Genomic DNA, 15,350 nt, shown 5'->3' with positions numbered 1-15,350 from the left:
GTGCAGTGATATTTCAATGATTATTACTTCAAACTCCTATTTTCTCCCACTTACTTTCTAGATTATTGACATTCTTCCCAGCTTATTCTCCCCAATGTATTTATCATTTTGTTATTAAAAATTCCTATTGGCATTTTTCATAACATCTAGAAATGTGGCATGTATCTTATTAATCCTTTATATCTAAAATGGTCTGCTAGTCCACTATAATTTTTATGCATAAACATGGAAACATCAACCTTTACTAAAGTCATATTATGAATAACTTTCTTATTTTTAACATTTTTCAGTGCTGTTACTTAAAGTCAGTATCAACCGAATAGAAATCTGGCACAATTAATAGGCATTCGACTTTTACCCGCTTTGCTAATGAAGGAAATATATAATGCTCAAGCCTAAAATTATAACAAAACAAACACTAGCTTTACTAGTATCCTGAGCATCAGCATCAATGAAATGAAACAAGACCAGGTATCTGAATACCTGCCAGTCAGGTAAAAATAATGCTTCAAAGACAGCCTCACTGTGCGCCTCACAAAGCATGGTTCTCATATATTAGATTAATAGCAAGATTACGTTACCAACTAGTCCCTGTAGAATAGGGCTTCAGTTGAGGTCATAAGCAACATATGAAAATAGAAAAGGAGAAGAGAGAATTAAGTAGTCAAAGGAAGTAAGTGTCCCACAAATAAAAAGCAGATAAGAAGCTATAAATGAGTGAGAAAAAAATTAATCTTTGTGTTACAACACAAATATTATAGGCAAGTTAATGACAAACTATACTTATTTTATAAATAAATAAATATGAGTAAAGAAATAATATATATAAGGTCTTATATCAAATACTCTTATGTACTGACTTAGAAATTAAGCCTTTCAATTCAGATTCATAAATGTTATCTAATGAACCAAAGCAAATAATCTGACATCCACCCAGTAAATAAAATCAATTTGATTATATCTTCTGAGAGTATTATGGAACTGTAAGCATAAAGCTAAGTGTAATTAACAACTGCTTATAGGACTTCATTCACTGGGTACTACATGCCATGAACGTTGTAGGTGCAGAGGATGCAGGAGTGAACAAAACAGAAAAGTCCCTGCCTTCAAGGCGCTTGCAGTCTAGTGAGAGGGATGATAAACAAATAAACAAACAGGTAAGATCATGTTGGAAGTGACTGAGCTATGAAGAAAATTAAAGCAGGGTAAGAGGATGGAGGCTGACCTAGTATGAAGATCTTGGAAGAGACACCATTTGAGTGGAGTCCTAGAAAGAGAAGGTGCAGGGGACACGGAGATACCTGCGGAGCAACATTCCAGACAGAGGGGACTGCAGGGCCTGAGGCCTAGGGGAAGTCTTCCAACCTTACCTCTAAAGTCAAGGACATAACGAATGCAAAGGAATGAGTGAGTACCTGGTTTCTGGATCAAGGGAATCCACAAGATTTTTATCAGCTAGTAACTTCTGTAAACTTTGATATAATTCCACATTTGTGTTCAACCTAGAAAAATTACAAATGAAAAAAAATTAAACGATTTTCTAATATTTTATTTTTAACTTTACATCAAAAGAATGGTGTCAAATCATACCAGACACATGCCCAGAGGCCAAAAGTTTAGGGTAGTTTTTAGTTTCTTCGTTTGGACCAGGACAGCACAACCATACTTAGGAACTGAACTATTCAGTATGGGGATGGGCAGCGTGCTGGGCAAAGTGTTGTGGTACTAACTGTTCTGGAAGGTAAAAGGATAAATGTAAAGCCACAGTCAGCAGCTGGGCAGAAAGAGAAGACAGGAAAGAGGGCAGGGGAGGAAAGTGGTAACTGGTGGTCTGAGTGAGAACCAGCTCACGTGAGCAATACACAGATGGCCAGTGTTTTTTTAATTAAAGGAAAAGAGTGAGGATGGGCAGGAGGATGAATAAACACAAATACTTTCCAATCCTGACCTGGGCACCCCAGAACATGGGCTACCTGGGCTCACCTGGGCAGGCCCATGCCATAAGGGAGAGCTCAGGACACAGGCTTCAGAGCCACACACCCAGGATGCAAGATGGACCCTACCACTGTTCTGTGACTTTGGGCAGGTTACTTAGACCTCAAGTGGCTGTGAGGGTTAAATAAGACCACGTGTGTATAGCACAAACCCCCCCCCACTAATGATCCACAGCCACAGCCATTGTTAGGGGGTCGTGCAGGCCGGTCCCTAGCCAAAGCTGGCGAGCAAAGAGGGCACCACCAAGCACTTTCTCAACCCATCCATGCTACCAGTCAGGCCTCAGTCCTTTTTCCCTGGATGCCAACAATCCCTGGCACTCTCAGGGCTAAATAATGAGCTAGGTCCTCAGAGAGGGACAAGGTTATAAGAACCATCCACCGATTCCTACTCAGGGATCAAGGATGGTCCAGTTTCCCATTCAGTTCATAATCAAAAAAACTCAAGTTTTATATAAATCAAAGGAGGGTTTCTGTTGCCTGGTTCTCATGGACCTTCCCAAACATCAAGGGAACTGAGGCAGTCACTGCCAATCAAAAATCATTCGACAGGAAGGGTCAGGCACCCCTTCTCATCTCCTGCCCCCAGCCATGGATACCAGAGGTCAGGGAGAAAGCCACTGCAGGTGCCAGAGCCACTCTGTCAAAAGGACAGCAGTGTAGAGGTGGCCTGCACTATACCCGCTTCAGCAGATCTCCCACACTATGTTTTATGTTGGAAGATCATGAGATGGTCTATACTTTAGTCTATATTTGGCATTAATTCTAAACAACTAGACCTAATTTTAGAATTTTTTTCCTGATACTGGAAAATATCAATTCTACATGTACACTTAAAATCATCCTGATTTTTCAAATATCAAGTGAAGAAGTTGGTTAAGATATGATTCAGTTGAACTAAGGGAGAAAATGAGTCACTGTGCTTAGAGAAAGCAGAAAGCAAAGCTCTACAGAAAACTGAATGACTGAACCACTGTCCACGGTAGACTGAAGATCATGGGTAGCCACTCTTGACACCACTTTACCACCAATTATGGTCCCTCACTGTCCTCTCACTAAGTTAACGTATCAGACCAGACTGCACGTCAATTCCGTGCCTTGGGCAGGTGGCCTGGCACTCGGACACCTTTCTTGAAGCCTTTCTCCCATAGACAATGCTCCTTCTCCAAAAGGAGGCCCAGTTTCAGCCCCTTCAGCATGCCCAGTGTCTGGACTTTCCAGGGACCAGTTTTATCCCATTCAGCGAGTTGATTTCCACTGGCTACAAGAAAAGCCACGTTTATTGTACGAAAGTGGGTACATGTTGCTCAACCGGAGCAAAAGCAGCAGCTGCACATGCTGAGGTGTCAGGTCTTCCAGGACACCTTGTCTAACTAGAGAAGACACACCCTCCTTCTCTGCAACTTCTGGTTTGTGAAATAATAGTCTTAGAACATTGCTTCCTCCAACAACTTCTGGTTTGTAAAACAGTCTTACAACATTGTCTGGCCCCATTTTTCATGCCAGGTGAGCCCTAGGCTCTCCCTAGCTTTACACACTGTGTGGCATGGTGTCATGCACCTAAGTGCTTTCGAATATAGGACTATCCACCATTAGGTTATTATTATTGCTGTTATTATTATTATTATTATTATTTTGGTGGCTGGCCTGTATGAGGATCCAAACTCTTGACCTTGATGTTACAACACTGCACTCTAACCAACTGAGCTAACCGGCCATCCTGTTAAGTTATTTTAACAAGCACTTTGGAGCTCTCATAAATGGCTTAAAAACCTCAGAATCACTCTAAAATAATTCACTTCACCATAGCCTCAGCCTGCAGTCTACCTCAGCTCAGCCCTCCCAGAGAGTTTTATGGTCTCCCTAGACCCCTCAATCCCAACAGGAACTTCAAGGCACTGTGTGTATATAATTTTGGCATCTCGCCCTGTGGCCCACAGCCATCCATCAGTGCAGCAGCAATTTAATCATAAGCTAGAAACTCCATCTTGTCACTAAGACACTAAAAAACCCTTATTCCACGTAAACAGTGACAGTAAGGATGCTGGGTGTTTGCCATGTGCTTGACACCATTATAAACCCTTTACATTTACCTCATTTAACCCTCACAACCCTAAGAGGCAGATAACTTGATCACCCCATTTGCAGACAAGGAAACTAACTGAGAGGAGATATGTGCTGAGAGGGAGCCAGTGCCTGCCCCAGAGCCCTGCCCGCTCCCCGGTGCAGCTGCCCAGGGAGCACACACACCCCTCCTGCCCTTTTGGGCAGGGATAAGAGCTATGAACAAAACCACCTGAAGCACGAGCCCATGAAACTATGTCGCCCAGCACTGGAAGGGAGGGGACTGCACATACTTTTCTACCATGGCGCCAATACTTCGACAGGCTTCCTCCGCGGCCTCTCTGAATGCGGGCTCAGGGTGAGCAATCTTCACAAAATCAGCCTAACAAAGGGGAAAAACAAAACCAAAAGGGGATTTGATAGAAAGCTTTCTTTCAGGATCTGAGGGTGAAAATGAAAGCCTGTGTTTTACAATGTGCCATTTGGCATGACCTATGCATTTCCATTACTCCAAACTAGTGAGGCAAAGCTTCTTTCTGAACATTTATGAATTCTGTTATAGTCTGTTTCATTCCAAAGAAAATACCTCTACTAGCTTTATTTTAGAAAAGTTTTTCTTCGAATATAAACACCAAGCAAGTTCTTCTTAATTCTATAGTTCAAAAGAGCAGACCCTGGTTCCAAATATTCTAAAACTTTATAACTAAAATTGTTTGCAACATGGTTCTCACATACTAATCTGGTTCCACAGAACGATTCTTTGAGGTTTTTTTAAAATTGACACATAGTATAGTTTCAGAAGCAATTTAACTACAGTCTAGTCTTTGTACAGAAAACAAAGGCACATTTTCCTCACAGCCCTTTTAGTAAAATGTGAATTGCTAGTCCCTGTGTAATATGGTATATGACTGCTACTGCTGCTGCTATGTTAACGATTAGAGTTAAACTGAGTAAATTTATTTTTAAATGAAATCACATAAAACTAGACTTTAATTGTAGGTTATTGCAAAATAAAATGCATGTAGACAGCAGCTAAATTTTTTTTAAAAAGAAGAAAGAAAATATGGGGAAACTAGGAAACTACATATTTTCTTTACGAAGAAGTCATGTATGACTATAACATGAAATGAAATCACTACAAGGTAAATAATATTCCTAATCTTATTATCAAATAGTTATTAATGTAAAAACACTTAAATCCATAGTTTGATACATTTGTTGTAAACAATAGGTGAAAATAAGATAACATTAGTACTAAAGCACCTGAAAAATGAGCTATGTAAAATCTATAACATATTTTAAAAATTACTAATCTATATGTTGCAGAATTTACAATCAATATTAAAATTCAAAATGCTAGCAACATTTTAAAAACAGTAATGAGGAAAACAGTTCTGTTACATAATAACTGTATTTAAAAAAGAAAACAAAATGATCACTTGGTGAGAAATAGTTTATAGTCTGTAAAACTATTGCCTTATAATGATACTGATCTTACAGGCCGGTAATATCATAAAAACTCAAAAAGGAAGAAAGTTCTTTGAATTTTTTTACCCAGAGGGTTATATATAGAACTCACATGATAGTTTTTTCAGTGGTTTTTAAAATGAGATACTAGTCTACATCATACATATTAAAATCTTCAAAAATAAAACAAGACATAGGGCAGAGAAGTTAAAATCTTTTAGTGAAGAGCAAAAGTAAAAATGTGGAAAAAAATCCTGAACACTGATAAATTAAGTCGGAGACCAAGATAACAAACAAATAGTGAAACCTGGGATTTGCGACTGCCAAAGCAAATACTGGGTTATACGTAAGTGAAATTCGCTGGCACGCATTTTCCTTTCCAGATTTCAGTGACACAATTAGGCAGAGATCCCCACAGCTCCTCCATCACTCAAACATGTCCCATGCGCATACTGGAGGGACAGAACAAAGAACCAGTAAAACAGAACTGACGACCCAGAGCCCGCAGCTTCATTCTTGAGAAAAACCTTTCAAAATAAGATACTTTATCAGCTTCCTTAAAATAGGGAAGCTTAGGGGCCAGCCCATGGCTCACTCGGGAGAGTGTGGTGCTGATAACACCAAGTCAAAGGGGTAAGATCCCCTTACTGGTCATCTTTAAAAAAAAAAAAATAGGGAAGCTCACAGTAAATGTATAATCATCTGAAAGGTATGACTGTTCAAATCAGGTGTATGGGAAGAAGGAAATATTCTGAAAAAGGAAAAAGAACAAAGCTGGAGCGGTGTTACGCTGGGTGAAAGAACTCAGTCTCAAAAGGTATACAAGGGGTCTTCAAAAAGTTCATGGAAAGATTCATATTATCTTTTAATTTTATTTTTCCATAAATTTTTTGAAGTACTCTCGTATATGATTCCATTTAGATGACATTCTAGAAAAGGCAAAACTATAGGGATGGAGAACAGATCAGTGACTGCCAGAGGTTAGAGGTGAGAGGTGGGTGACTACAGAAGAAGCATTTTTGGGGGTCATGGAACGGCTCTGCATCCTGATTGTGGCGGTTGCTACACAAATTTACATAAGTTAATATTCAAAGATCTGTACCAACCCATAAAAGAAGTCAATTTTGCTGTATGACAATTTTAAAAATAAATAAATACTTATTTAAAAAGATGGGGAGGGGCTGGCCAGTTAGCTCAGTCCATTACAGTGCAGTGTTATAACACCAACGTCAAGGGTTCAGATCCCAGTACCTGCCAGCTGCCAAAAAAGGCCCAACAAAAAATAAAAAGATGGGGAGGCTAACTAACTTCTCAACCTGTCCTCGTAAGAGTTCATGTGACCTGAGCAGCCAGACTTCTCAACCTGTCCTCGTAAGAGTTCATGTGACCTGAGCAGCCAGCCAGCCCTGGACCAGTCAGAATGTGAGCTCCATAGACAGGTGGCTGGGACTCCACACCTGGCTCCCCTACGTGCAGGCCAAGTGACCAGGGCACTCCACCTCACTGCCCAGTGCCAGCCTTTGCTCATCTGAAAATGGAGATATGCTGAGAAGGTTAAATCAGTTAATTCAGGAAAAGCTCTTCCCAGGGCCAACTGCCTACTAAAATTTTTTTAAAAGTTAATACCAGAATACAAGCTCCCTGAAGTCAGAGATTGTCTGTTTTATTCATAACTGTATTACTGGTGCCTAAAACAGTGTTTGACACATAGAAGATGCTCAACATTGGATGAATGTGAGGAAAAAAGCGATCAAGTTCATTCCCACGTGCACAGGATCATGAACGATCACTATTTTGGGTTATGTGCACCACTCCTTCATTGATATGAATAATGAAGACCTGACTCTTTTGGGCTGACGAAAAATCATGTTTTCTACCTGAGCAATGGGTTTCTTGGTTAGTGAAGGGACCTAGGTACGCTTCTATTTCAACTTTAAAACGTTGAACAGAAGCCTTTAATACAGTAAGTCTGAAGTCAAAATTTAGTTTTTAATCAGAAAAGGTAATCCTGAAAAGATTTATAAGAACTGGTTTTCATTACTCTTGTAAAAAAGAAGAATTTGTTATACACGGTACTTCAAAAAGTTCATGAAAAAACTGAATTAAAAGATAATATGAATCCTTCCATGAACTTTCTGAAGATCTCTCGTAAATGTACACATAAAATGTTCTATTAGAATCTTGGTAGAAGTTTTCATAAATAAAGAACCTCTGTCAAACAGAATCTTTGCTATATTAGTAATCATTCTTTTATTCCATACTACATGTATATTTTATTAAATATACATATTAAGTACGAGCTCTAAATATCACCTTTTCCTGTACATTTTTCCATTCCTAATAACATACTACTGTACGTCATTATAACAAATTATACCCAACAGCTCCCAGGTTTCAGACATTTTTAACATTATAGTCTAATGTTAATCTTAAACAACAAAAGATAAACTTCCCTTAAATTTTAATAGCTTGAAAGAAAGGTAGTTCCAAGTCCTACACAAAGTGTCTTACCAAGTCGGCCACTCTGCACAAAGAATCAGAGAGCTCGTCAAAGATAAGCACGGTCTGGGGCCCAGGTGGGGTAGAACATGCCCGCTCCACAAGCAATTCTGTCTTTCTCAAGGCTTTTTCTTTTGCAACATGAAATCCTTCTGGGGCACTGAGCTCAGGAACTCCAAAAAGACCCTTAAATCCAAAGAATATGTCCAATTTATAACCAAAATAACGATTTTTTTGTATTAACTAAAAATATTTTTCCTAAAGAAAATCTTGGTTTTCATTGGTATATCACATAATTACACCTGTGATCGCAGACACCACTTTCACATTCCCCATATCACTCCACATAAATGAGACTAAAAACATCTTAAGAACTAATTTTTCTTCAATTTTTAATTATTTTCTAAAAACAAAAAATAGAATGGTATGAGTTTAAAATCCAGCCCTGTCACTTCTGCATTACTGTCACTACCTAGTGTTGAGCAGATTACATGAGATAATACACGCAAAAACACATAACAGTGCCTGACACATAGAAAGCATTTGACAGACATTAGCTATAATCATTATTAGCTTGTAATCTTGGCCAAATTATTTCTCCTTCTAGGCTTCAATTTTTTCATCAGGTACAATGGGGATGACAATACATATCTCACTAAGTGCTCATGAGGCACTAAGTTAGAAAGTGCTTATAAAGTACTTAGAACAATGTCTGGCATAAAGTCAGGTCTCAATATACAGTACTCACTGCAACAATATCCTAGACTTCTCTTTAAAAGAAAGGCAATGGTATAATGAAGAAATTTTAAAAAGCAAAAATAAAAGTAAATCTTAACCTGAAATGGACAAAATCTTGACATACGCCAAGTAGAACAGGCATCAGTTAAGTCTTTTTAAAGCGTGCCTTCCTTTCACCTTTAATTCGTTCATTCAATAATTATTGAGTGCCTACTGAATGCCAGACACTGTGCTAGGCCAAGTGGACACAGAAATAAATAAGAACCAAAGAATTTAGTGTAGTGACTCCCTGGGGTAAGAAATCAACATGATCAACTCCATCGCACAACAGGAAATCGGACTCTATAGGAAATCAGAATCGTCTCAACAGGGTTTTGCGTTTTAAAAGAAAACATGAAAGACCAAAGCTTTGAAATAATAAATTACCGGATGATGGAATTTTAGACATAAATGAAATTACTATTACACGGCCTTTTTGCAAGAGGATCCTTGCAAAAAGACACTTGATACTTAACGTGAACTCACAGGGCAATGCCTCTTTAGACACAACTCTAGGGTTGGAGCAAAAGTGAACTTCAGCAGGGGTGGGGTTGAGAGTGGGGAGAGGGCGGGACCCGGCAGGCCGAATTCACCGCCACCACCAAGACGAACTATTTTAAGTACACATGGAGCAACAGGCTCACGCGGACGCAGTTCTTGAACCCTACACTTTACGTAAGGGACGACTAAAGACCGCCCCGCCCAGCCTCCATCAACCCAGCCCCTTAAATAAGAGGGGAATGGCAAGGTCACCAAGAGTGCAAACGACACCCCAGTGCACAACGTGGGCTCACTGCCCGGCTCCTCCCAGACCCAAACGATCTTGCCCGAATCGCCCCGGTCGCGCGGAGAAAGGGGCCGGCTTCGCTCGGGGGGACGAGGGGAGCCCCCTCCCGCGCCGCTCACCCGGCACTCGCCAAACAGGTCCAGGCGGCGGCCCTGGGGCTTGACATTGAAGGCGGCGCCCACCGGGGACCAGCTGGTGCTGACCCTTCGGACCCGGATCCCGGCTGCGAAGCCGCCCCGGCCCGCCCGCCCCGGCCGCAGAGCAGCTACCCCGGCCCCGAGACCGCCGAGCCACCGGGCGCACAGCATCGTGCGCCTGGAGCAGACCCTTCCCCCGCCGCGAGACACCCCACCCCGCAAAGCAGCTCGGCCCGGGGCGCGCGCTACGCGTTTCCAAGGCAGCGACCCACGCCGCGCCACGTGACGCGCGCGCTTCCGGGTCGCGGTGCGAGGATCCCCCGACGAGGGCACGTCCACGTCCCCAGGGCAAGAGCGTCGCCCCGCCGTCCTTTCGGCAGCCACGGGGGCATCGCGCCCCCATGTGGCTGGAGTAAGGAACGGCTAAGGTTTGCCCTTCCGTCCCACGTGACTCGGGCGAGGTCTTGAGAGCTCAGGGCCTTCTGCGACGTGACCCGGTGACAGCACCCGTGGAAGGATGCGGGACCGCTGGCACGCAGTCCGATCTAGCCGTCTCCGCTCCAAAAGACGGCTAAAACTCAATATAAGGTGTGACTGCACGTCACACTTCTGGTGGTGTACAACTGCGTGAATCAGCCATCAGTGACTTCATCTAATTTGACTTGTAACATTATCATAATCATCTACAATAAAAATTTGTAGAGCTAGGATTCCGACAAACTCCAACAATGGAAAGATCTGCGGGGAGGCGGGAGGGAAGGCCGAGGAGGCCTGGGTTGGGGTCAGAACGGAGGCGTGACGATGGCGCTGCTGCAGGAGCGCGTGGGGACCCTCGGGGCAGGCGAATGCGAGTCACCCTAGATCTGGAGTCGGGGTGCAGGTTCCTGTCCAGGATGGCTACGCTGCGGTGTCCTCCTCTGCGGAGGAACTTGTAAAGGCGCCTCGTGCGTCTTGGCGGGAGTGCGTGGAGAAGAAACAAAGGATTTGAACAGTGAGGTGTTTTTAGGTTGAGAGGCCTCTGTGGGAGGCGGGGGACCCGTGGCTGGAAAAGGGACTGCGGTTGTAGGGAAGGGAAGTGAGGCTGCCAAGGCGCTCCCTCCCACGGTTTGCCTGGACAAGTTCCGGGCTGTCCCCAGAGACCTGCCCTCTGGTCTTCTAGTGGCAGAATCAACGTGGGACGGGCCCCTGGAGAAATGACCCTTCTGTAATAGTGAAGCCAGGTGGGCGGGGTGTGAGGCAGGACGACGACCCGGGGCAGGAGGCAGGAGGGACGGCTTGCTGCTGCGGCCTCTGCCACCTCCTCCAGATGGCGTCTCGACCTCAGCCTGGTGCGCGGGAAATAGGCACCCAGTGATTCCTGCGAATCCGAGTGTCGTATACGGAGGGCTCCGAGGGCCATGGTCTTCCGTGAACTAACGAAAAGATAATTCATTTGCCTTGGATGCCAGAAGTGGGACTTGTGCAAAGGAACAGAGCCCAAGTGAGCCTTTTATTCCACGGCAAACTACAGTTCCATTTTTTTTTAATGTGCTTTATTTGAAGTCTCGTCAGAGCTTTACCTCGCCCTAGCTTTGTCCCAGGGTGAAGCTCTGCTCATTTAACAGTGTGGGTTGGGTCTGAGCAGTCCGAGAACCTTTTGCAAAGTTCCAGGGGCCAGGAGTGATGGCCAAGGGTGGTGCGTACTCTGTACAGATGGCTCGAACCCTCCCCCCAAACAACCTACTTGTAAACTGAGTTTGTTTTCACTTGAGCGTGGTAAGGAGAAAAGCCCAATGGATCATGAAGAGGATGATGAATAACAATAGAAATTTAGTTGACAAGTACCTTAAGGTACCTATAGAATTCTTTAAAACTTAACTGCAAAATCTATATTTCACTCTGTGAAATATACAATATGGCAAATATAGAATATGGCAAGTTATGATTTCATTTTCTACTTTTTTTAATCAAAGATTTGGAGTTATTTAAAATCCTCACATTCCTAACTCCATGTTGATGAATATCACGTTATCTGCAGCTGGTTTGGTGCTCCCGGGGGAATCTGTGCTCCCTGGTGGCAGCCACACTACATGGCAGACCTAGTGCCTGCATGGCAGGCCCTTACAAAGAGATGGCAAATGTGTCATGTAAAAAAGAAAAATTCATCAATATATTTGATAAAGGTGCTTATTTCATCATCTGTTTAAAAAATGAGTTTCAAATCTGAGGCCCTTTCCTTAGGATTTTATACAAGGGTACCTATGCATTTATAATGCAAACATTTAAGCATAAAACTCCCTCTGTGGATGATGATGGTGCTAAGTTAACAAGGAGTCCTGTGCCTCAGACAGCTTGACATAGACTTTTAAATACTGCACCCCAGATTCACAACCAGTGAAAAACAAACCCAAATGGCAGATTAGACACCCCTACCAGTCAACTTTTTCTTTCAAAGTCCTTTAAAACATGTTTTACATCTCATCTTCTATATGTGCCCCACAAAAAGAATTTCATAAAATCTTTAAAACTTGTTTCCTATGTCCTAGTCATAAACTGTATTTTTTTTTTCTTTATTCCTATCTCAGCCTATAAAGTTTTGTTCCTAAGTAGAAGGGAGTTGGCACAGGTATTCACCTGCTGGATCTATATCAAAACCCGACTTTGCCCTGGGGAAAAACAACCTGGGTTATTACAATTCAGAAATGCCAAAGAAGCCAAAGAATCAGGACACTCAATAAATAAAAAGGCCAGTCGCTCTGTAACCCTGGGTGCAGAATTTAAGGAAGCAGTCACTCTGGGGTCATGTGCTTGCAGGTACAGGCCTGAGAGTGACGCCTTCTTGGATTTTGTACCCTGTGGGTCACACTTACTTTGCCCTAGTCCTGGCCTTGTTCCATAGGAAATATAAATTAAGGAAGGCCAATAAAATACCTATTGACAGACATTATTTCTATTTCTGTATATTTCCAAAATTTTCCATAACCACCAAGTCATTTTTAAATATTTCATCTACAGCACTGCTGCCTGTTTATAATGATAACTCAGAAAAATCCACTTTCCCAGAGAGTAAAGATACTGCCTCAACTGCGTTGATTTGGTTAGAGTGGACAGAATGACTATAAATCCTATGGCTTCGGGACAATCTTCCATCAAACAACGCGTCCCAGGTTGTGGCTTAGAAAATGCCGCAATTTAAATATTCATGGACCTTGCATCCTTTGCTCCTCCGTTAGTAGCTCTCAAGTGTTGGCCCAGGGATCAGAAACGAATGCTAGAACCACCCGTGAGTTACCATTAATTAACTATCACCATTTGGTACCCAGGTAGGCCAAGTAAAGAATCTATATGAAACCTCACCCAGTCATATTTTTGCTTTGGGGAGCCAGCCCTTACATGTAGTAAGATCATATAAAAAACTAGAAAATTATGGCAAGAGTGATTCTTTCAAACTCAAAGGATGCCAGCAGTTTTTATTTACTTAGGCAAATTTTATAAATATGGTTTAAATTTTGAGTACAGTTTAAATTCTTAGCGTAGAAAAAGTGTATGTAGGCATATGTAATTACTTGCAGAATTTTAGGGGAGGGTTGGGACCACCTGAAATTATCAAGTTCAACCACTGTTGCACAATAGGTGACTGGGGCACAGAAAGGCTAAATAAGTCACCCAATTCAAATTGCGTTGTCATGGATGCAATGATAACCCATGTATCTCAACTCTTAGTTTTGGGCCTTTTCCACTATAATGATACAGCCCCTATCCTTGGACGTGAACCGCATTTAAATGAAAGCAGTAGTAACGACGACAAAGAAAACCTGCACCAGACTGGTTTAAGCAAACAAAGAGGATTTGTTGGCACACATGACAAAATAGTCTGGAGTCCCACTGCCTTCAGGTAAACTGGATTTAGAGGCCTAAACAATGTCATCAGAACTGGGTTGTCTGCAGCTCTGTTCGGCTTTGTTCTCAGGAGCTATGGATTAGCAGGATGGCTGCCAGCAACGTCAGACCTTCATCCTCCCAGTTCTAACTTGAGCTGAAAAAGAGCACTCCTTTTTTTCAACAGGCCCACCAAAGGCGCAGATTGCATCTCATGGGTGCTGTTTGGATCAAGTGCCATCTTGCAGAAGTCACCATGGCCAGAGGAAGGTACAATTCTGAGTAGCCAGGCCTGAATCCCATGTTCACTCCAGAGTGCAGAGTCTACGCCATCTGAAAGACTTGGCCAGGGAGTGGACATTAAGACACTTTTACCAGACGAAGGGGAAATGGATGGTGCCTGTCTAAACAAGGAATGTCCACTGTAGGCCAGAAGGAGACGTTTCCCGTTTAACTTCTTCTGTTGGTGAATTCATCCCTCCCCTCCACTCTACGTCTGTTTGATGTCTCTTCCCGGTAACCTTGTCTTCTCTTGTATAGTTCATTTAAAATTTTCAGAAGGTAAATAGTGAAAAAAATTCTAATGGAATTTGCCCTGGTGGGTTTTGGACTTGCTTGGGACCAGTGATTGCCTTTTTCCTTCCTATTTCTCCTTTGTGGAAGGGGACTGTCTATCCTATGCCTGGCCCACCATTGCATTTTGGAAGTAGATAACTTGTCTGGTTCACAGGTTCAAAGATGGAGAGGAATTTTTCCCCAGGATTAATCACACAATAGGTCTCACCTATAACTGACTTAAATGACTTAGATCATGAGATTTGGGACTTGGAATCAATAATATTTAAATGAGATTTTGGACTTAAAATTGATGCTAAAATTGTTAAGACTTTTGGGGATATTGGGATGGAGTAAATGTATTTTGCACATGGAAGGACTTGAATTGGGGGGGGCCAGAAGGAAAACTGTTATGGGGTGAATTGTGTCTCCCAAAAAAGCTCTGTTGAAATCCTTACCCTTAGGACCTGTGAATGTGACCTTATTTGGAAATAGGGTCTTTGCAGATGTAATCAGGCTAAGACGAGGTCATACTGGATTAGGGTAGGCCCTAATTCAATGTGACCGAGGTCCTTATAAGAATAGGAACATTTAAACACAGACAGTCACAGGAGGAAGAACCACGTGAAGATGGGGCAGAAGTTGGAGTGATGCTGCCATGGCCAAGGAATGCCGGGGCCACCACAAACGGAAGCAGCAAGGAAGGACCTCCCCTAGGGGCTTAAAAGTGACTGTGCTCTGCCGGCACATTGATCTTGAACTTCTAGCCTCCGGAAGGAACCATGAGAGAATAAATTCCTGTTGTTTTAAGCTGCCCAGTTTGTGTACTTAGTGATGGCAGTCCTAGGAAACCAGTACAAGTTCAAGTCTGGCAAGTGGTTTACTAAAAAACAATTTGTTGAACTGAATGGCAATTAAAATCTAAGTCATAAAATGAGCAGTGTCTGCAGCTCTCTGGGGTGTCTCATTGTCACCAGCTTAAAGCTCTTATTAGTCACTAAATGGAATAAACATTTTCATTTTCTGTCTCCCTTATGTCCTCAGAAACGCACAAGTGATAAATCATAACATGGCTCCTTACAGCACAAATATTACATCAAAACATTCTTCCCACAAGAAACACACATGCAAAGGATTCTTCAGATAATGGGAATGAAGAAAAATATTAAATAAATTATAACGAACAATGCAACTGTTTTAAAATTTACTCTT

At 42.3% G+C, this 15,350-nt stretch overlaps 1 protein-coding gene across 2 annotated transcripts in view; it reads right to left on the bottom strand.

Moving 5' to 3' along the window:
* MIPEP (mitochondrial intermediate peptidase) overlaps positions 1-9,954 on the bottom strand; it is a 164,832-nt gene extending 154,878 nt beyond the window's left edge. For both annotated transcript variants that reach the window (XM_063102813.1, XM_063102812.1), the window contains exons 1-4: positions 9,708-9,954; positions 8,037-8,210; positions 4,352-4,440; positions 1,416-1,502 (exon numbers count right to left, since the gene is read on the bottom strand). In XM_063102813.1, coding sequence (XP_062958883.1) covers positions 1,416-1,502; positions 4,352-4,440; positions 8,037-8,210; positions 9,708-9,896 — 539 coding nt within the window. In that variant the 5' untranslated portion in view covers positions 9,897-9,954. The remainder of the gene's footprint in view (positions 1-1,415; positions 1,503-4,351; positions 4,441-8,036; positions 8,211-9,707) is intronic.
* Positions 9,955-15,350: the final 5,396 nt, after the last annotated feature.

The sequence above is a fragment of the Cynocephalus volans genome, chromosome 7 (assembly GCF_027409185.1).
Source record: "Cynocephalus volans isolate mCynVol1 chromosome 7, mCynVol1.pri, whole genome shotgun sequence".
In the NCBI taxonomy this organism is placed as follows: domain Eukaryota; kingdom Metazoa; phylum Chordata; class Mammalia; order Dermoptera; family Cynocephalidae; genus Cynocephalus; species Cynocephalus volans.
Note: the sequence above shows the minus strand (reverse complement) of the source record. Positions and strands in the feature narration are given on the sequence as shown.